Here is a 22,885-nt window from a genome sequence, read left to right as displayed (position 1 = left end):
CTGATGGGGTTCAGGAGGATATTTGTTTAGGTGCACCAGCCCAGTCGGATTAACATCCAAAAGACTGAGCCCCGAACAAAGAGCCACGCTCCCTTTTAAGTGTTTCGTGGCGGGAGATACATGCAGGGGGAAGTGCGCTAAAGAAGCAAGAAACAAAGGCAGTTAATCAATTGAGGCATGCATTACATCATTTCTTGTTTTTCCAAGGAAAACATGTTTTGCGACTGAGGCTTATCTGTCTTGTGACCTTGTAACTGTATAGCAAGGGAAACAGGATCCTCACGGAATGCCTGGGAAGGGAGGAGAGATAAGGTTCAGTAACTACAGAAAAACAGGCAGTTAATTTTTGAAAGACTTTAGCTGTCTCTCTCAGGGGGTTGGTTTCAACATGTAACTGAGTTTCTGCTGAATTTATGATTTATACACTTTTTAATTTCCTTTAATTTCCTATTTCACCTGTAGTGGAGATCTTAATTCTGTTCTTCTACTGTTTCTATTCCTCTTTTTTTGTTTGTTTGTTTGTTTTTTTTTTTTTTGTTTTTTTTTTTTTTTTTTTGAGACAGAGTCTCGCTCAGTCACCCAGGCTGGAGTGCATTGGCGCACGGTCTCTGCTCACTGCAAGCTCCACCTCCCGGGTTCACGCCATTCTCCTGCCTCAGCCTCCCAAGTAGCTGGGACTACAGGCACCCGCCACCAGGCCCAGCTAATTTTTTGTACTTTTTTTAGTAGAGACGGGGTTTCACCATGTTAGCCAGGATGATCTCAATCTCCTGACCTCGTGATCCGCCCGCCTTGGCCTCCCATGGTGCTGGGATTACAGGCTTGAGCCACCGCGCCTGGCCTCTATTCCTCTCTTTCCCAGTACCTTCCACCAGTGGATACAGTATGTTCAGTTCAGTGTGTAGGGGCTGGAGATGCTGGCGTGACTTCATATGTGAATGGTGTCTTCCAGCAGCTGCCTGTGCAACCTGGCCTCCCTGGAGGAATTTCCTTCATCTGTCCTGTTTGGTATGACAGATAATATATGTCTTGCCTGAAAATTGTTTTATGCTTTTTAATTGCTTTCAGAATTGGCTAAAACTAGCCATAACTAGAGGCAATTTAGTAGCTTCTGAAATCTATATAGATGTGTTGTTCATACTCACACATTTTAATAAATCTTCTGTTGTAATAAACTGCCTGTATTACAGACAGACTTGACCTAATGTGATTATTGAACTCCAAAGTTATTCTCAAATTACATTCCATAAAATTGCTAACATACTTGGTATTTTAGAAATATGCTCCAGCCTGGACAACACACTGAGACCTCATCTCTACACAAAATCTAAAAATTAGCCAGGCATAGTTGCAGGTACCTGTAGCCCAAGCTACTCAGGTGGCTGAGGCAGGAGGATTGTTTGAGCCCAGGAGTTCAGGTCTGAAGTGAGTAGCGATTGTGCCACTGCACTCCAGCTTGGGTGACAGAGCGACACCCTGTCTCCAAAATATATGTATGTTCTATCTCAGAATTTCATAATAATGTGATAGTAGCTTATAATATGGCAGTAATTTTGAGAGTATTCCATGTATAATATGTTGTACTTGTTGTAGAGATCCTGGTATTGCTAGGCCAGTTTTTCATAATCAGTTTTAAATAGATGATTTGTTCGTAGTTACACAAGCAAGACAGTATTGAAGCTGAGTATCTGTAGAATTGTAGCCATGTTCACACACACGGAGTATTCTAAAATAGCAGCGTACACAAGATGCTCATATGTACATCTGTCGAGGTTTGTGTGAAGCAGTAAAATGTTTCTAACAGCGTGTTTCTTTTCCTTCACTACCATGCTGTTTTGGTTACTGTGGCCTTGTAGTATAGTTTCAAGTTGGATAACATGATACCTCCAACTTTGTTCTTTTTGCTTAGGATTGTCTTGGCTATATGGGATCTTTTTTGGTTCCATAGGAATTTTAGAGTTTTTTTTTTCTTTTTTCTAATTCTGTGAAGAGCAGTTTAATGGAAATAGCATTAAATCTATAAATTACTCTGGGCAGTTTGGCCACTTTCAGGGAAATGTCACTTCTGGGCATGGAGTTTCAGAGGCTGTATGTTTGTGTGTTTTGATTGAAGACTGAGAGTACTTCTAAGGAAGGACACTTCCCAGTATGGCCAGCTATGTTTCCACTAGTATTTAAGTGTCATGTTTGTGATTGGATGTGAGCTCTGACTCTGTAGTGACCAAATACAGTGGCAGCAGCTGAGGAGTTAAACCTGAATTTTAGGTGAGGTTGAAATTTCACATCCGATCCATTCACAGTGCCTTGCAAGGAGTGCACTGTTGGTCTGCATGGATAGAGAGTCAATTTATGCTTTACCTGTGGCACTTTAAAGAGCACAAATGTCCTAAAATCCCTTCACATTCTTAGAAGAAGCAAATTCACCATCATTGCTGAACATTTCTAGCAGCCTTTGCCCAAGTATTCAAAGTGGAATGAAACCCTTCAGATAGTATTGACCCAATCAGAATGCCAAGTACCGCTTATAAGACAGCCATCATATCTTACCCAGAGCAGGAGTTCCTGATGGGAACTGATTGTAGAAATTGAATTAGGAGGACCCTCGTCAAATAGTGCTCTGTGCTTGAGCTACAATTCTTTAGGCAAAACACTGTGGCGTCCCACTCAGTCCCTGCGCTGTCTTCATACAAGGTAATGGATTACTTAGCATTTATCAGCCTCTGAAGCTCCATGCCCAGAAGTGACATTTCTCTGGATTCAGAGCCTTTGAAAGCTTCGTGGAGTGCTCAATGAGATAGGTGGGTGATTTGTTAGACCTCTGGGCTATTTGGAGTTTCTTTGACTGTGGAGCAAATGTTACGTGGTACCCTGGATGATGAGAAATGATGGTCTCATAGGAGCTTAATCTCAGGGAAAGTCTGTCTCAGTTTGGTGAGCTGTAGAAATTCTTTGGTGTTGGGCAAAGTTCTTAATATTTTATTTTTTGAGAGAGAGTCGTGGAACTCTTGAAAATTTGATAAAAGCTTTGGACTCTGGCAGTAGAAAAATGCATTTGCACATAATTTTTCATATGGTCCCTCATAAACCCTTAAGTCCACGGGCTCCGGACTAATAATTGCTAACATCGAACATGAATAATGCATATTGGAGGAACTAGTAGGCATCCTATGCCTAAGAGGCTTGTTGAATAATGCAGTTTCATGCCCTGCTTTTGGCTTTTCTGAGCATACATTCCACTGATATTGGAGAGGTGCCAAAGGTTGTGTATTCATGGTCAAAGCAAGTCAAAGTTTGTGCTCAGGCAAAAGGCCTGAGAATTTTCTCATCTGTGGCATAGCCACATGGGTGATGTTTGGTATTTTTCTATTTTATTACAAACATTGCCATGTAGCTTCTCTTTCTGTCACTGCATAGAAACCAGTCTTGTCAGATTTATCCACATCCTCAATATTTCCAAACCTGACATTTTATTCTTCCTCTTCCGTGGCAGCTTAGCAGCATCTGACATAGTTCCTTCCTTGAAAGTCTTCTCATTCTTGGCTTCCAGTCGGGTTTCCCGCTGCTTCTCTGCCCTCTTCTCCTCAGTCGTCTTTGTAGGCTCCTCCTAAACTGCCTGCATCATAAAGGTTGGGGTGTCCCAGCCCTTTGACCTGAGATATTACTTCATCTCTGTCTTTATTTATTCTTTAAATGGTTCCATTGCTGTGAAAATCTCCTGGATGCTAGTAATTCCAGCCCTGACCGCTAAACTGAATTTTAACTCATATGTCCAGCCACTTACTTGAAAACACCACTTGAGTGAATAAACATCTCAAAATTGATTTGTCCAAATGAAGTTCATGGGTGCCATTTTTGTGAAGTGCCATTTGGGGTTCAAGGAGAGAGGTGACAAGCTACCATCTAAACATTTACAGAACACCCTTGATATACTTTCCTGACTTTGACCATCCGATTTATCTGAAAATGCAGTCAGAGCTTCAACTCCAACATAGATCACCTTTGCATTGGCTTTCTCTGTTTTTGTTTTTGTAGACCACATTGCCTTTTGCTTTTTTTATCTGGTGTAAGGCAGTAGCTTCCTCAAGGGTCTCTCTGCTTCCTCTTTCACCCGTTCGTGTCATTCTTCCACTGGCAACTACAGTGACTTTTCAGGCTTTCATTTCCTCCTAAACCCTATCGGGGGATTGTGACTTCAGAATGAATAGGCTCTTTACCATCTGTGGCCCTTCATTGGCTCCCTGTCTCCTACCCTCAGCTTCGACGCTATGTTGTAGCCAGGCTCAGTGGTTTTCTTTCTGTTTTCTAAGTATGTGAGGCTCTTTCCTTCTTTGGAACTAGAGGAGGATTGTAGAGAAAATATGACACAAATTAATTTTTACATGTGTGATTCAGTATCTGACTCAGATTACAAGCTCCTTGAGAGCAGAGACCCAATTTAATGCATTTTGTCTCCAACATTCCTGCCTTTGTCTCCAGCCTCCTCCTTTGCTGTGTCTGGGACAGCAACTTGTACTAATTCATTTGACACTGTCTTCTCTTCTCCTTTGCTCCCCTCCCCTCCCCTCCTCTCCTCTCTTTCCCTTCTCCCTCCCCCTCCTTGCCCTCTCCTTTCCTCCCCTCCTCTTCTGTTTTGTTTTTCTTTCTCTGTTGCCCAGGCTGGAGTTCAGTGGCATAATTTCAGTTCACTGCAGCCTCCACCTCCTAGGTTCAAGGGATTCTCCTGCTTCAGCCTCCTGAGTAGCTGGGATTACAGGTGCATGTCACCATGCCTGGCTAATTTTTTGTATTTTTAGTAGAGACAAGGCTTCACTATGTTGGCAAGGTTGGTCTACCAACTTAGTGATCTGCCTGCCTCGGCCTCCCAAAGTGCTAGGATTACAGGCATGAACCACTGCATCTGGCCTGACATTTTGTTTCCTGAGCTTTCTATGTATCAGGTTATGATTAAGTGCTCAGAGTTTAATAGATGTTAGATTTTGAGGTTGCTTCTCTCTTAGTTTAGAATACAAGCCATCGCCGGATGAGGATGGGAGTAAGGAGACACCTGTGGCGAAAAATGAGAGGTGTATCTGTGCAGATTTCAACTTGGGTAGAACTTCATTGTTCTAATGAATTTTGAAAACTATTATGGGCTAACATTATTGCTTTGGATTACTAATTCACTAAATAGTGCCTTACTTGCTTGTGAGAGTAAATTTAATTTCCCAAAGTGATCAATTCAGTCCTAGTCTGTAGCTGAGAGAATCAAACTTAATGGAAACTAATGATATTCCTAATAGAGTAGACATCAAGCAAGGTAAACCCCTACTAATCTTCCTCTCCCTGATAAACATCATGTACTAAGAGTTTTGTCTGAAATGCAGTACAACAGTAAATCAAAGCACATTAAAGAGGGAAATACTGCCCTTTTAGCAACAGACTACTTTCAGATTTAAACACAACTACTGCCAAGTGTTAGGTGTGAGGTTATGTCTGTTCTGGTGTTAAACTTAGATGTGGAGAATATACTGTTTATCCTTGCTTCAAGGCTTTGTCCAAAAAAAAAAAAAAGCACCATTTAAAGCAAGTCTTGCTAGGTCATCACCGAAAGCTTCCTTGCTAATGCAAGTGGAATTAGGTACCAGATATAAACATTGCATAGAAGCTTGGCTGTCAGATTTAGTAAGCAAGCTTAAGCATTTCCTGTAAATTTTAAGTGATAAATTATAAAAGAGCAGAGCAACTTGGCATCTTAGGTGGAGTGAAGATATTGTATTCTGGTTAAAAACTGTAAGGGGCTTACGGAAATGAGTGGCATGGTGTTAGTTATTTTGAAAAGTGTATGTTTCAATTTTCTGCTAAAAAATGTAATCAGAGGAGAAAAATATTCAACAAACACAAGTTTTTTGTTTTTGTTTTTCCTGTTAGAAGAGTGAAGACTGTGTACCCAGGACATTTTTCCCCCCCTACAATTTTTTAATTGTGGTAAAAATATATATAACATAAAATTTATTATCTTAGCCATTTTAAGTTTCCCATTCAGTGGTAATAAATACATGTATAAGGTTGCACAGCCATCACCATCATCTATCTCCATATCTCTCTTCATTTTCTAAAACTGAAACTCTGTACCCGTTAAACAATAACTTTCCATTCCCTTCTCTCCCAGCCCCTGGTAACCACCATTCTACTTTCTGTCTCTGATTTTGACTAATGTTTTAAGTATCTAATATAAATGGAATCATAAAACATTTGTTTTTGTGATTGGTTTATTTTACTCCGCATAATGTCTTCAAGTTTCATCCATATTGTAGATGTGACGGGATTTTCTTTCTTTTTAGGACTGACGATCCATCATCTGTGAAGACCACGTTTTGCTTATCCATTTGTCAATGGACACTTGGATTGCTTCCATATTTTGGATATTGGGAGTAATACAGCTATCAATGCGGGTGTACAAATAATCTCTTGAAGACCCTGTTTTCAGTTCTTTTGAGTATATACTGAGAAGTGCAATTGCTGGATCACATGGTAATACTATTTTTAGTTTATTCGGGAAACAACATACGGTTTTCTACAATAGCTGTACCACTTCACATTCCCACTAACCATGCAAAAGCGTTCCAATTTCTCCACATCCTTGACGAAACTTGATAGTTTCTATTTTTATTTTATTTTATAGATGTCATACTGATGGGTATGGAGTGGTATCTCATTGCAGTTTTGATTCACATTTCCCTAATGACTAGTGATAATGAATATCTTCTCACACTTATCGGCCATTTTCTATCTTCTTTGAAGAAATATTCCTTTTAAGTCCTTTGCTTATTTTTGAATTAAATTGTTGTTTGTTGTTGAGTTTTAGAAGTTCTTTATATATTCTGGATATTAATCACTTTATTTGCAAGTATTTTCTCCCATTCTGTGGGCTGCACTTTTACGTTGTTGATAATGTATTTAGATGCACAAAATTTGCAATTTTCATGAAGTCTTGTTTGTCTATTTTTAAAATTTTGTTGCCTGTGTTTTTGGTGTCATATTCAAGAAATCATTGCCAAATGCAGTGTTGTGAAGTTTTTATCTTATCTTTTCTTCTAAGAGTTTCATAATTTTAGGTTTTACATTTAAGTCTTTGATCCATTTTAACTTTGTATATGGTATTAGGTAAGGATCCAATTTTCTTCTTTTTCATGTTGATATTTAGTTTTCCCAATGCCATGTGTTTAAAAAATGACATTTTCCCTATTATATGGTCTTGACACTCTTGTTGAAAATCATTTTACCATATATGTAAGTATATATTTTTGGGCTTTCTGTTCTATTTCATTCACCTATATGTCTGTCTTTAGGCCAATGTCACACTGTTTTGGTTATTATGACTGTAGAAAGTTTTGAAAACAGGAATTGTGAATCTTCCAGCTTTTTTTTTCTTGCAAGATTGTTTTGGTTATTTGAGGTTCCTTGAAATCCCTTATGAATTTTAGAATAGATATTTCTATTTCTGTAAAAAGTCATTGTGATTTTGATGGGAATTGCATAAATCTGTAGATTGCTTTGGATAGTATTGACATCTTAACAATATTGTCTTCCAAACTGTGAACGTGGATTGTGTCTCCATTTACTCATGTCTTCTTTATAGTGTTCATTATACAAGTCTTCCATTCTTCTTGGTCAAATTAATTCCTAAATATTTTACTCTATTTTTGGGAAACTCTGTGATGAGTGGTGAGCCAGGACTAGAGATCAGATTCCCAACTATTCATTCCCACACCTTGACTGTTCCTTATCTCAGCTGATTCACTAGATTCCGTCACTAGCCACAAGTTTCTGTCAGATGGGTCAATTTTAAATTACAAGCAAAAAGCAGAAAAGAAAATTGGATAACTACTTTGTAGCAAGTGGGATTTTATTCTTAGTTAGATTTATCTTTTCTTTGTATTTGCTTGTGTCTGTGAATTCTGTTTCAGTGGAAAGGAACTGTATTAAGTTTTGACCTAGTATCAGTATCTGAGTAATTGACCTAATGAGATTTGGATTTGACTGGGAGATTAGCTGCTCCGCTAAATATGATGAACAAATAAAGGCAACTTTTCTCCTCCTGAAATTTCTAAAAACAATTTCCTTGCTCATTTTTTTTTTTTTTTTTTTTGGTTTTCATGTTTCATTCACCATGTGAAAGGCTGTGACCCCAGTGTATGAGGAACCCCTTGTCTGAAGCAGTTGCTGCTCATGGGACAGGCAGATCTCTATACAGGAGCACTCATTTCTAGAGTGCAGCTTTGTCATTGCTGTGAAGGAAAATGCCTAATGCTCAAACCAGGGGCTACTTAGGCTTTCCCAGAATTGCCGTTTCTTAGATTTTGTGATTAAATTGATGAGGTAGATACTCTGTCCTTAAACTAGGAAATCACATCCTCTGAATTCTGTCTAACTTAATTGAGTCCTGCTGTGTTACTAATCCATGTTAATATGGTCTTTTTCCTTTAACATAGTTTCCCTGGATGCTGAACATGGAGCCTTACAGTTTCTAGAATGGTTTGGCAGAATATCTCTTTGGGAATTGGTGAAGATGGGTGAAGTATAGATCCAGGAAGGTGGAGGGTCCCCACAAAAAAAAAAAAAAGTGCCTTCATAGAAGACTGTGCACTTCATGTCATCATATACAATGGGCAGCACACACAGGCCCCTGCTATTCTTTTATGAGGGACAGGTTGGGAGGGTCTCTGCAGGTGGTGCTTGCTCACTGGCCACCAGCCTCTCCCCTGCTCTCTCTGCCTCCCTTATCATCCACACTCACCTTCATGGTACAGGACACGTTGACTTTGTTCTTTGACCTCATTTCATTCTGAATTTTTAAAGCTTAATGTAGCTGGCTTTATCCCTTCAATTTGAAAAGTTATTTTAGAAATTGAAATAATTATTGCCACATTTTTCTTAGATGTTTAAGATCATGGTTACCTACTTTATTTGTAGACATTGCATAGAGATAAATGCTGGGGACGAGGGTGTTTGTTTTTAACCTTAATGTGTTTGTCTGATCTCTGAGTTCTAGGGGTTGTGGAAAAGGAAAGTGGTATAAAGTAAATGACACAGTGACAGAAGAATTCGACCTAAATAATGAGATTCCGGAGTGCGAATGCTTTGGTGAAGAATATAGACCAAAATTTTATGATCAAGGTAAGGATATACAAATGGATAGCTTACATTAGTTTTGGTTTTTAATTTAATTTTCTACAAAAATAATTAATTAGAGAACATATTTTTTAGCACCTGTACTTTTAACACCATATTCATTAGTGTGGCAAAGCAGTCTTTACCTCCAATCTCCCCACTCCTAGGACAAAAAAAATATATATCAGGGAAAGTATATCAAAAACCCAATCACAGTTAGCTATTTGAAAGCCATTTTGCCGAGATCTTAGCATTTCTTAGCAAATAATTTTGAGATATTCTAGGGGCATTTAGAAATTTCTTCCTGTATTAGATTCACTATATTAGAGTTCTGTATTGTGCCACTGTAATCATGCATTCAGTGCTAATTTTTAAGGGTCAAATAAAGTATGATTGCCAGAATTCACCCTAATATCAACCTCCAAAGGAGGGATTGATTTTATCACCAGAACTGAGGTCCCCTAACTTCCACTCTTAGCAGTAACCTATAAAAAAAACCCTCCTCATTTTACTTACACTTTGCATTTAACACATTTAGTGAGTAGTTACTTGCTGGATTCTCGGGCCCTTTGTTTTCAATTGTCAAGACAAGAAAACCTTTTTCATTTAGACTTCTTAATGCTGTGCTGTAAAGCGAACACATACACTTGTGTATGTCAATGATATAATCCCACATGCTCTTCCACCAGGGAGGTCTGATGAGAACGCCGGGGGTCACCAAAGAAGACTCAAGTTAGCTGTGTAGAGCAGGAAGCCGAGGACTTCTCACTGTAAGTTGCTTTTCAATTGTGAATACAGAATATCGGAGACAGGTCTCAATGAATTTGGAAAGTCTAGTTTGCCAGGGTTATGGACGTGACACAGCCTATGGAGGTCCTGAGGACATGTGCCCAAGATGGTTGGGGTACAGCTTGCTTTAATACATTGTTGGAAGTTGTGAGACATCCATCAATATGTGTAAGATGTACATTGGTTTTGTCCAGAAAGGTGGGACAACAACTCGAAGCATGGGCGGAGGCTTCCGGGTCATAAGTAGACAAGACAAATGGTTGCATTCTTTCGAGTCTCTGATTAGCCTTTTTCTGATTACACAGTTTACATGTGAGAGGAGGGTAAAAGAATCTTCACTTATGCCTTAGTCTAGCTTAGTGAAATGATACAGCAGAAGAAGCAATGAGATGTGCGTTTGTGACAGGTGAGCAGAGAGATGGTATTGTGCTCTGTTCATCCTTTGCCCACAAGAAAATTACCTCAGGGCAAATGGTGAGGGAGTTACGGAGCTTCCTTATCTTTGTAGCGTCTTATTTAGTAATACATTGGGAGCAAGTTTGCTGGATGCAGTTCCCAGCTGTCTTCCTTTTGGATTAGTGAAGATTTATTTTATTGCATACCAAAAACTTGCCGTGTGATTTAGTAGGTGTTAGTGTGGTATTTGAGAATGTAGTATTTGGGATTTGAAGATAATTAGCTAAACTAGAGAGAAATTCCTAAACTAATTCTAAAAGGAAAATAAATAAATCCCTTTTCTTTATTATTGCTTCCTGGTCATTATTTCCTTGGCGATAACTTACTTTGTATTTAGAAACATGCACATACGTTAGGGCCTTCTAGATTTGAGATTTTAAAAAAGTTTACGCTAGAGGTTCTTTTAAACATGTTGGCGTCATTTAGTGAATTCCACTTCGTGTCCAAAACACAGCACTGTGCTGACACTCTCAGAATGTTGTCGCTTTTTAAAGCCCCTGCTGTCAGTGAATTTGCCTTTTAATATATTGTATCAGGAAAGTATCTGATTCACTTTTTCATGTAAAACTGTGTTTAAGTGTGGTTTATTACGTTTGAAAACTTTGTTGAATAATTATTATGAGAGTTTGCGTGTGTGGCTCTAAAATGAGTTCGTTTCACTGCTCTTGAATGGTCGTAATGGCTGGAAAAAAAACCTCACACTAACATGCAGTAAGAATTTATTTTCATGCTTCCTAAGTTATGGTACTCAGTTTTAAATCCCATATGCCAGTTAAGTTAAAATGTGTCCTGCAAATTTTTAATTTTTTATAATGTCACTCAGTTCTCCAAAGTAATTGAAATATACTCACTTTTTAATTATTTAATTAAAACATTATAATTCTGTATACTGGATGGGTACAGTTTGATGTTTTGACACACATGACACATTGTATCATGATCAAACAATTTAAGTCTCATATCCTGTTCATGTGAGTTTAAAAACTACTAAAACAATAGCCACTTTCTGCTAGACAAAGTTTTCTCATCCTATCTAGTCAGCTCCATCTTCAGCAGTTTTTGTGTCAGTCATCTCCTTGGTCCCATGGGCCTGATAATGCCTGGGTGTCTGTTCTAACCGAGCTGATTTTAAAAGGCAAGAAGAAAGGACTATTTGGAGAAAATGCCTGTTGGAATATAGTAGGTAAGAATCCTGTGAAAAATTCTAAAGGGGAGAATTCAGGTAGATGTCAGAGTGTATCTGGTAGATCCAGAGGTACTCCCACTGGTCTTTTTCTGGATTAGTTGTAGGCTGCAGAGATAGGTGTAGAGCTAGTGCCATGGAGTGCTAAGGGCACAGATGTGAATACACACCAAGATTGGCCAGCACCATCACTGAGCTGCTGTGTGATATGAGATGACACCAATAAACAGAGGCATGGGGACTAGGCAGTAAGGAAATACATTGGTGAAACTAACTTATCTGGTGAGGAGAACAATTGAACACTCATAATCATTGGGTAAAGACTAACAGGGTGATGATAGACATTATTTATTGTATACCTCCTCTGAGCCACATGCTTTAAGCAAATCTTCAATTCTGAAAAGACTCGTGGAGTGGTGGGTTGTTATTTCCATTTTTCGGATGGAAAAACTGCAGTTCAGAAAAAAAGTGAACAGTCCGTGTCATAGAGCATGCATTTAAATTCAGAACTATATACCCAGTCTAGACTTTATACACTAATGAAACAAAAGCTCAAAAGCAAGAAGCAAATAATTAAAATACATATATATACACACATATCTGGCTGGGTTCAGTGGCTCACACCTGTAATCCCACCACTTTGGGAAGCTGAAGTTGAGGTGGAAGGATTGCTGGAGGCCAGGAGTTGGGGATGGAGTTGGGAAAAATATAGCCAGTTTTGGTGATGTGTGCCTAGAGTGCCAGCTACTTCAGAGGCTTAAGTGGGCAGAAGTTCAAGGCTGCAATGCGCTGCACACCACTGCAATCCAGCCTGAGTGACAGAGTGACACCTCATCTCAAAAATAATTTATATAAATAAATAGAGCTGCAGGTGGAAAGGTGGAGGGGAGTATGTGGTGAATCCAGGCAGAAACCAGAGCCAGACCCAAAGGTGCCATGTGTGCTGATTGATTTAAGCTCAGGAGCTGTGAGGGCCATGGAGAGACCTTACATGGGGATTGATGTGATCTAGTTGACCTACTGACATAGCCCTGACTAGCAGGGCCGTGGAGGGGATGGGCAGGAGGGAAAGAGAGTAGTTGAAAAGCCCATCAGACTAATCCAGGGAAGAGAGAGCAGGGCCCTGCTGAGGCTTTGGGAGTGAGGGTGGCGGTGAGAGGCAGGTTTAGATGCTGCTTGGAGGGTGAAATGATGTGGGTGGAGGTGCAGATGCTTCCACGTGCATAGTGGAGTCTTACACTGAGGGAGGAACAGGTGAGACAAATGTGAAGGAATCAACAGGACTTGTGCCTCCCTACATGTGTGGAGTGAGGGAGAGTCTGGGGGTGACTCCTGGGCTTCTAATGTGGGAGGGAGGATGACTGTGTTGCCTTGTGCTGAGACACAAGACTGTCTAGAGTAGCAGAGGTTTTGGAAGAAGGTACAGGGTAACCTGGCTTTCCACCTAGTGAGTGTGAGGTGCCTGTGGGTTGTCCAGGGAAGGGAGATGGGAGGTGGTTTTGTACGTGGTTCTGAAGCTTCATTTAAGGCCCAGTAGCCTAGGGGGAGCTGATGTGGCAGGCCCGGATGTGACTGCCCATGGAGCGTGCACAGTGATGAGAAAGGAGGGCAGGGCTGCCTCATCAGGGGAACACCATGGGCCCAGAGGCTTCCACAACCCTGAGCTTTCGAAAGGTCTATGAGGTCAGAAGCCTGAGTAGAAACCTTTAGCTTGTTAGAAAGAAACCAAAATAGCAACAAAACCAACACATAGCAATCCTGCAAAATACAGTTATGTTTCAAAAACAAAATTAGAAAATGATACTCAACCTCTCATTTCTACAGTGAAAATGTTCCATGAGGCGTGGATGTGTTTTAATATATTTAATACATCTGATGTGATGTAGGCGAACCCCTTCCAAAGACATCGCTCCTAAAGTCTATAGAAGGAGGTAGGGTGTGAGAGGGTAACTTCTCCTTTAATGAGCCCCACATGCCACTCTGGTATTTCCTCCATCCTGCAAGCATCCCCTCACCCTTGCAGAGGGCATCCATGTGATGCTGCATGCAGTGTTTGTGGGTTGGCAGCACTTTGAAGTGCGGTTCCCACAAGATCTGGTCCTGATGGACATCATCTGGGATTGTTCTCTCCAGTTCCCACAAGATCTGGTTCCGATGGACGTCATCTGGGATTGTTCTCTGTGTTTCCCACAAGATCTGGTCCCAATGGACGTCATCTGGGATTGTTCTCTCCAGTTCCCACAAGATCTGGTCCTGATGAGCCTTATCTGGGTTTGCCTTCTCCCTCAGGAGTCTCACCGTGGCCTCCATGCTGCTTGGTCTGGTTAGGGAGTTCCCACAGTATCTGGTTCTGCTGAACCTCATCTGGGGTCACCTTTTCCCTCGGGTGTCCCACTGCAGCCTCCATGCTGCTCTGTCTGATCAGGAGCACTCTGGGTGCCCTTGTGCTGCCTGCCTGCTCCTGGGTCTTCTGCCGACTCTAGGCAGTGGCATCACACGCTGTCTCCTGGCAGGTGTCCCATGAGGGGGAGTAGATCTCGGTGTTGTCACCCATTCCCCTGCCTCCACCCACCCTGCCCACTCCCCTCCCACCTCTCAGGATCTTATTTCACACCCCACCTCCTTCCATCGCTCAACTCACCTGCCTGTGCTTCTCAGCACCTGCCTGGTCACTGGAACCGCCTCTGGACACCACCCACAAAGGACTCACAGCCAGGTGGCAGGCCAGGAGGTAGTGGACATACGATTGAATCTCATCTTGGCCAGTCATTCCCTGAAAGAGATTTCATAAGGGGTCAGAAACCTCTCCCTACTTAAAAGCAGATGTCCAGAATCCAAACTGTGTGTATCTCAGACGGAGTAGCTCTCCATTCTAATTAACATGGTGACTTGAGAGTTTTATAAATGTTCGTTATAAACTACACATAAAACTCACCATCTTAGGCATTCTTAAGTGAGTAGTGCTAAGAACATTTTCTTTCACACACATTAAACAACTCTCCATTTCCCGTCCCTCCAGCCCCTGGCAGCCACCATTTTACCTTTTGTTACTATGAATGACTCTTCTGGATACTTAATGTAATACTGTTTACTTTAAAAGAACCAAAGTATGCCTAGCATTGAGAAATTAGCCACCCCCTGGATTTAGCGAGTGCCTAAACACTGACTTTAAAGCCTGTGCTCTTCCCTACCATGTGTTCCTTCATTCATTCGGGACACAGTGTGCTTCAGGATGCGCTGGGTGTCTGGGAGACAGTGTTCGATGTGTTTTACTATTGACTGGTTTTCCATTTATTAGTTTCTTGGAGTTTATTATTTTGAGAATTATGTGTGCTACAAATATCTTTTCTCTCTTTGTGGCTTGCCTTTTTAGTCTCTTAATGCTGTTTTTTTGAGACCAAAAATTTAAGTGCGGTCGAATGTATTAGTCTTTCACTTTATGGTTATTGTTTCGTAAATGCCATTCATGACATCTTTTCTTGATTTGATGTCCTGAAGATATATATATTTCTGTGTTACCTTCTAGATCACTGCCATCCAATAAAAATTATGAAGTGAGACACATATTATCTAGACTAAATATTATCTAGTATCCACATTGAGAGAGAAAAGGGAATCCAATAAAGCTAAGTTTAATAGTGTTTTATTTAACTCAGTATATACAAATTATTATAATTTCAAACTTTCAATATAAAAATTATTGAGATATTTAACATTGGTTTTTCCTACTGTTTAACTTTCCAATGCAAGTGTTCCGCTTATTGGCACATCTCAAGTATTCAGTAGCCATGCATAGGCAGAGCAGTTGTAGAATATTTATTGGTTTTACTGTTTCACATTAGACCTGTCTTCTACCTAACTGATTTTTGAGTGTAGTGTGAAGTGGGAATCTCGCTTGATTTTTTTTTTTTTCCAAATGAGTAACCAACTGACCCAGCACCACTTAGTTGAAAAGGCAATCCTGTCCCCACTGTTCTGTCTGCTGCAGGAGTCTTATTTTTATTTATTTATTTATTTTTTTGAGACAGAGCCTCGCTCTGTCACCCAGGCTGGAGTGCAGTGGCAAGATCTTGGCTCACAGCAAGCTCCGCCTCCTGGGTTCCCGCCATTCTCCTGCCTCAGCCTTCTGAGTAGCTGGGACTACAGGCACCTGCCACCACGCCTGGCTGAAAATTTTTTTGTATTTTTAGTAGAGACAGGGTTTCACCGTGTTAGCCAGGATGGTTTCGATCTCCTGACCTTGTGATCTGCCCGCCTCGGCCTCCCAAAGTGCTGGGATTACAGGCGTGAGCCACCGCGCCTGGCCTGCTGCAGGAGTCTTAAAGAAAGTGTCCACATGTCTGTGAGTGTCGTTCTGGTCTCAATTCTGTGCCACTTGTCTACTTGTCTATGCTTTCGCCACTCCTATGCTTTCTTAATTACTATAATTTTCATGCTAAGTTCTGATATCTGGTAGGGAAAATGTCTTTTTATGAGAGTGTTGGCTAACCTTGGCTTTTTGCATTTCCATATAAATTTCAATTGTCAAGTTCTCAAAAATATAGTGGGATTTTGATTGAGATTCTTGATGTTGTCTGATGGAGAATCTAGATAACCAGTGGAAAAGAGGCCTTTTGTAAGCATCATCAGTGCATGTCCTGCAGGCATCTGAGTGGGATCTGGACGGGCTCTTGCTTTGCAGACTCTGCTCCCCTCCCCATTGTGAGGTAGAAGCAGCTGATGAAAGAGGCTCAGCCCTTTGTGCTGTGATAAGGGCACAGTGGAGGGCCCCACCCCCTACTGCAGGAGACATTTCTCAAGGACAGAACATCTCTACCATGGTTCTAGAATCCTAGGGTGAATACAAATAAATTCTGGGATAAGCCAGGCAGCAAATACATAAACAAAACCAACACTGATTTTCCACTGATAGTGGGAGCCTTGTGCCCTGTGAGCTCTCAGGGGTCACTGTTATTGCACTCAGTTTAACCCAGGGCAGGACTTACCTTCCTTGAGAACAGGTTAGGTGTTTCCCACTCCTCACTCCCCTCTGCCTTCTCTGTCACTGGCCCCGTGGTTTGCTTTGTGGCTGTAGGCTGAGTTCCATGGAGAAGCCAGAAACAAATACAGAGGCTCATGCAGGCTGGCTGATCAGGCAGGGGAGGAAAGGAGCAGACTGTTTAGAGACAGAAAATTGTTAGAGGTATCTCTGGTCTCTGAAGAGTATTAACAGGATGGGAATAAAGGCAAAGTACAGATGACAGTAGGGTGACCATGACCTGGTCATGGAGAAGGGCTCTTGTGACTTACTGAGGCTGAATGCTGGTTTGCCACCGTCTTGCATTTCCTTTGTCCACCAGGCCAGGCTGCTGAGAACCCACAGTCCTGGCCATCCTGAACTGTACCAGAACTGCCCCAGGAGCAGGGAAACCATCTCCAAGATGAGATTTGTGAACTGTCAGGTCTGGTGGAGATGGCGGGGCTGGGGCTGGGGACTAGAAAGAAGTAGGGCTAAGGAGGAGGAGTAGAGTCATAGGTAGAGGCATCCCAGGAAACAGCTCTGGGACGACAGTGTTTGCAAGCAGGGCTAGGAGGAGGAGTAGGGGGACAGATAGGGGAGTCACAGAAAAGAGTTCTGGGACCAGAGTGTTGGCAAGGAGGGCTAGGAGGAGGAATAGGGGAACAGATTGGGGAATCACAAGGAAGAGTTCTGGGACCCCAAAGTTGACCAGTAGGGCTAGGAGGAGGGCTAGGGTGATGGATAGGGGAGTTTCCAGAAAGAGATCTGGGACCAGAGCAATGACAAATGGATGGTTTGTAACGAATAGCAGAAGAGCAGGGCAGGTAGAGTATTAGGGTAGGGTAGTGGGGAGGGCAGGTATGAGCCACAGTGGGATAACAGTTAGGGCAGAAAACTGAAAAATCCACATGCTTCTGGAGAGGAGGAAGGGGCTTGGCAGATTGAAGAAGGGGGAGGGATTTGTGAGCACAAGAGTAGGATGGCTTAAGAGAGTGGGATGTATTAGGAGGGCAGGATGGATCAGGAGGGTGTGGAATCATAAAACCAGGTACCAGGCGGGGTGGAAATTGAGAAATTGGAGGGAGCTTTCCTGTCAATTCTTCCAATGAGAATTCTAGTTAATCCCTTCTCCCAGTGAGTCCAAATGAGTACGTGGGATGTGCCCAGACCTACCCCAGCATTTATAACATGCCCACCCCTTGCATCATACCATGTCTGAATGCCCATTATGATGCCTGTGTGCCCCTCTCTTTTGGTCTAGGGAGAGGGCCCCACCAACTAGAGAACGGATGCCAGTTTCTAGATGTAAGAGCGATCATGGAAAATAGCAGAGAAGAAATGGGGGCTGTAATATTAGTCCCTTTTCTGGGGATACCATGTAGTTATGCCCCTCAGTAGGCAAAGTTTGATCAAAGGTCCAAGATGGAGCTAGGGACTGGGGGCCTAGGAGAGTGGTTCTGAAGCAGGACTTGGGAAAATGGGAAGAAGTCAGTGCCCTTTCACTTACTACAATTTTCAAAGCACTTTCACATCATTTATACTTCTGCATGAATATTTGTGATTAGAGGAGCGATGTGTATTCATTAGATCAATGAGGACACTGAAGACCAGAGAGGAAGCTGCCATAAACAGGCAGTGGGTGACAAAGCAAGTGGGACTAGAACTTGGGCCGAAAGGAGGGGCAGGTGGGAGGGAGCCAAAAATAGCCCAGAATGCTGACCAGTGGCCTCCCTCCTCCTGGCTCTCTGGACAGGATCCTGCCTGCAGGGGGTGCTTCAGAGCACAACTGTACTTTTCATAGTAACCTCTTGATCCTTGTGCCCCTGTGGTTTTATGCCTTACTCTTAATGGGAACCATAAACATAGTTCTAAGGAGGCTGGGAGGTCTGGACTGGGTGGAATTCACCCCAGCATGGCAAAGCAGCTGTGGCCAGACTACTTCTCTAGATTCCTCCTCACTGGACAGGGCATCTCTGAAGGAAAGGCCCCAGTCAGGGGCTTACAGATAAAACTCTCATCTCCCTGGGACAGAGCACCTGGGGGAAGGAGCAGCTGTGGGCGCAGCTTCAGTGGATTTAAACTTTCCTGCCTGCCGACTCTGAAGAGAGCAGCTGATCCTGACAAGTGGGATTCTCCCAGCACAGCGCACCAGCTCTGCTGTGGGACAGACTGCCGCCTCAAGTGGATCGCTGACCCCTGAGCCTCCTGACCAGGAGAGACCTCCCAACAGGGGTTGAGAGACACCTCATACAGGAGAGCTCTGGCTGGCATCAGGTTAGTGTCCCTCTGAGATGCAGTATCCAGAGGAAGGAGAAGGCAGCGATGTTAGCTGTTCTGCAGCCTCCGGTGTTAATACCCAGGTGGACAAGGTCTGGAGTGGACCTTCGGCAAACTGCAGCAGACCTGCAGAACAGGAGGGGCCTGACTGTTAGCATAAAAGCTAAGAAACAGAAAGCAACACAATCAACATCAACAAAAAAGACCCCACACAGAAACGTCTTCCAAAGGCCATCAGCATCAAAGATCATAGGTAGATAAATCCACAAAGATGAGGATAAGACAGTGCAAAAATGCTGAAAATTCCAAAACCAGAATTCCTCTTCTCCTCAAATGATAGCAACTCCTATCCAGCAAAGGCACAAAACTGGACAGAGAATGAGACTGACTAATTGATAGAAGTAGGCTTCAGAAGGTGGGAATAGCAAACTCCTCTGTGCTAAAGGAGCATAGACTAACCAAATGCAAGGAATCTTAGAACCTTGATAAAAGGCTACAGGAACTGCAATCTAGAAGAATCAGTTTATAGAGGAACATAAATGACCTGATGGGGCTGAAGAAACCCAGCACAGGAACTTTGTGAATCATGCACAAGTACCAATAACTGAATTGATCAAGCAGAAGAAAGGATATCAGTGATTGAATATCACTTTGCTGAAATAAGGCATGAAGACAAGATTAGAGAAAAAAGGAATGAAAAGGAATGAACAAAGCCTTCAAGAAATATGGGACTATGTGAAAAGGCCAAACCTATGATTGATTGGTGTACCTGAAAGTGATGGGGAGAATGGAACCAAGTTGGAAAACACACTTCAGGATTTTATACTGGAGAACTTCTCCAACCTAGCCAGACAGGCTAACATTTAAATTCAGGAAATAGAACCACTACTAAGATAATCCTTGAGAAGAGCAACCCCAAGTCATGTAATTGTCAGATTCTCCAAAGTTGAAATGAAGGAAAAAATGTTAAGGGCAGCCAGAGAGAAAGGTCAGATTACCTACAAAGGGAAGTTCGTCAGACTAACAGCAGATCTCTCTGCAGAAGCCCTACAAGCCAGAAGAGAGTGGGGGCCAATGTTCAACATTCTTAAAGAAAAGAATTTTCATCCCAGAATTTCATATCCAGCCAAACTAAGCTTCATAAGGAAAGGAGAAATAAAATCCTTTTTAAATAAGGAAATGCTGAGGAATTTTGTCACCACCAGACCTGCCTTACAAGAACTTCTGAAGGAAGTACTAAATATAGAAAGGAAAAACTGGTACCAGCCACTGCAAAAACACACCAAAATATAAAGACCAAGGAAACTATGAAGAAACTACATCAACTAATGTTCAAAATAATCAGTTAGCATTGTGATGACAGGATCAGGTTCACACATAACAATGTTAACCTTAAATGTAAATGTGTTAAATTCCCCAATTAAAAGACACAGACTGGCAAATCAGGTAAAGAACCAAGTCCCATCAGTGTGTTGCATTCATTCAGGAGAACATCTCACATGCAAAGACACACATAGGCTCAAAAGAACGGGATTGGGGAATATCTGCCACACAAATGAAAAGCGGGAAAAAAAAAAAAAAGCAGAGTTGCAATCCTAGTCTTTGCTAAAACAGGTTTTAAACTAACAAAGATCAAAAAGACAAAGAGGATCATTACATAATTATAAAGAGATGAAGGAAACAAGAAGAGGTAACTATCCTAAATATATGTGCACCCACCCAATACAGGAGCACTGCGCTTCATAAAAGAAGTTCTTAGAGACCTACAAAGAGACTTAGACTCCTACACAATAATACTGTGAGGCTTTAACACCCCACTGTCAATATTAGGCAGATCAAGGAGACAAAATATTAACAAGGATATTCAGGACTTGAACTCAGCTCTTAACCAAGCAGACCTAATAGACATCTAGAACTCTCCACCCCCAAATCAACAGAACGCATTCTTCTCAGTGCCGCATAGACTTATTCTAAAATTTACCACATAATTGGAAGTAAAACACTCTTCAGCAAATGAACGGAAATCATACACAGTCTCTCAGACCACAGGGCAATCAAATTAGAACTCAGGGTTAAGAAACTCACTCAAAACCACAGCCTGTTCCTGAATGACTACTGGGTAAATAACGAAATTAAGACAGAAATAAAGAAGTTCTTTGAAAACAGTGAGAAAAATGTACCAGAATCTCTGGGACGCAACTAAAGCAGTGTTAAGAGGGAAATCAGAAAGCTGGAAAGATCTGATATCGACACCCTAACATCACAATTATAAGAACTGGAGAAGCAAGAGCAAACAAATTCCAAAGCTAGCAGAAGACAAGAAATAACTAATATCAGAGCAGAACTGAAGGAGATAGAGACCCGAAAAACCCTTCAAAAAAATCTATGAATCCAGGAACTAGTTTGTTGAAAAGATTAACAAAATAGACTGCTAGCTAGATTAATAAGAAAAGAGAGATGAATCAAATAAACATGAGAAAAATGATAAAGGGAATATCACCACTGATCCCATAGAAATGCAAACTACCGTCAGAGAATACTTATAAACACCTCTATGCAAATAAACTAGAAAATCTAGAAGATACGGATAAATTCCTGGACGCATACACCCTCCGAAGACTTAACCAAGTAGAAGTCGAATCGCTGAATAGACCAATAATACATTCTGCAATTGAAGCTGTAATTAATAACCTAGAAATGAAAAGAAGCCCAGGACCAGTCAGATTTACAGCCAGATTCTACAAGAGGTACAAAGAGGAGCTGGTACCATTCCTCGTGAAACTATTCCAAACAATAGAAAAAGAAGGGCTTCTCCCTAATTCATTTTATGAGGCCAGCCTCATCCTGATACCAAAACCTGTCAAAGACACAACATAAAAAAGAAAATCTCAGGCTGATATCCCTGATGAACACTGATGCAAAAATTCTCAATGAAATACTGGAAAACAAATCAGCACATCAAAAAGTGTATCCACCATGATGAAGTTGGCTTCATACCTGGGATGCAAGGCTGGTTCAATATATGCAAATCAATAAACATAATCCATCACATAAACATAACCAATGACAAAAACCACATGATTGTCTCAATAGGTGCAGAAAAAGCATTTGATAAAATTCAGCATTCCCTCATGTTAAAAATTCTCAGTAAACTAGGTATTGATGAAACATATCTCAAAATAACAAGAGCTATTTAAAACAAGCCCATAGCCAGTATCGTACAGAATGGGCAAATGCTGGAAGCATTCCCTTTGAAAACTGGCACAAGACAAAGATGCCCTCTCTCATCACCCCTATTCACCATAGAATTGGAAGCTCTGGCCAGGGCAATCAGGCAAGAGAAAGAAATAAAGGGTATTCAGATAGGAGGAGAGGAAGTAAAATTGTCTCTCTTTGCAGATGATATGATTATATATTTAGAAAACCCCATCATCTCAGCCCAAAAACTCCTTAAACTGATAAGCAACTTCAACAAAGTCTCACAAAATCAATGTGCAAAAATCACAAGCATTCCTATGCCCCAATAATAGACAAGCAGAGAGCCAAATTATGAGTGAACTCCCATTCACAATTGGTTCAAAGAGAACAGAATACCTAGGAATAAAATTGAAAAGTGATGTGAAGCACCTCTTCAAGGAGAACTACAAACAACTGCTCAAGTAAATAAAAGAGGATATAAACAAATGGAAAAACCTTCCATGCTCATGGATAGGAGGAATCAATGTCATGAAAATGGCCATACTGCCCAAAGTAATTTATAAATTAAATGCTATTCCCATCAAGCTACCATTGACTTTCTTCACAGAATTAGAAAAAAACTACTTTAAATTTCATATGGAACCAAAAAAGAACTTGTATAGCCAAGACAGTCCTAAGCAAAAAGAACAAAGCTGAAGGCATTGCACTACCTGACTTCAAACTATACTACAAGGCTACAATAACCAAAGCAGCATGGTACTGGTGCCAAAACAGATACATAGACCAATGGAGCAAAACAGAAAACTCAGAAATAACACCACACATCTACAACC

General features: G+C 41.4%; 1 protein-coding gene and 1 long non-coding RNA gene across 42 annotated transcripts in view; one reads left to right on the top strand and one right to left on the bottom strand.

The window, feature by feature from the left end:
• The window catches only part of LOC139358577 (uncharacterized), a 102,809-nt gene that overhangs the window by 25,020 nt on the left and 54,904 nt on the right, over positions 1–22,885 (top strand). For 28 of the 30 annotated variants that reach the window (XR_011613754.1, XR_011613752.1, XR_011613740.1 and 25 more), the window contains 3 exons: positions 6,321–6,510; positions 8,472–9,156; positions 9,840–9,920. This is a non-coding gene — a long non-coding RNA (uncharacterized lncRNA). The remainder of the gene's footprint in view (positions 1–6,320; positions 6,511–8,471; positions 9,157–9,839; positions 9,921–22,885) is intronic. The other 2 variants (XR_011613762.1, XR_011613765.1) reach the window with 2 other exon arrangements.
• Positions 83–17,742, bottom strand: LOC139358575 (uncharacterized). 12 transcript variants are annotated; one of them, XR_011613735.1, is made up of 5 exons: positions 16,068–16,542; positions 14,220–14,351; positions 11,938–12,028; positions 9,667–9,776; positions 9,223–9,313 (listed from the first exon to the last, which is right to left on the bottom strand). XR_011613735.1 is itself a non-coding variant. In XM_071079811.1 (4 exons), the coding sequence occupies exons 2-4, from the start codon at positions 16,693–16,695 to the stop codon at positions 183–185; spliced, it is 372 nt and encodes a 123-aa protein (XP_070935912.1). In that variant the 5' UTR covers positions 16,696–16,704; positions 17,630–17,727; the 3' UTR covers positions 166–182. The 12 variants fall into 12 exon arrangements, 6 of the variants coding, with proteins under 6 accessions (XP_070935907.1, XP_070935912.1, XP_070935908.1 ...); XM_071079811.1 differs by lacking the exons at positions 9,223–9,313; positions 9,667–9,776; positions 11,938–12,028; positions 16,068–16,542 and adding exons at positions 166–290; positions 16,564–16,704; positions 17,630–17,727; XM_071079807.1 differs by lacking the exons at positions 9,223–9,313; positions 9,667–9,776; positions 11,938–12,028; positions 16,068–16,542 and adding exons at positions 168–290; positions 16,564–16,733; positions 16,868–17,065.

Source organism: Macaca nemestrina, chromosome 15, assembly GCF_043159975.1.
Source record: "Macaca nemestrina isolate mMacNem1 chromosome 15, mMacNem.hap1, whole genome shotgun sequence".
Classification (NCBI taxonomy): Eukaryota; Metazoa; Chordata; class Mammalia; order Primates; family Cercopithecidae; genus Macaca; species Macaca nemestrina.
The sequence above is the reverse complement of the archived record's forward strand: the minus strand, read 5'-3'. Positions and strand labels throughout refer to the sequence as shown.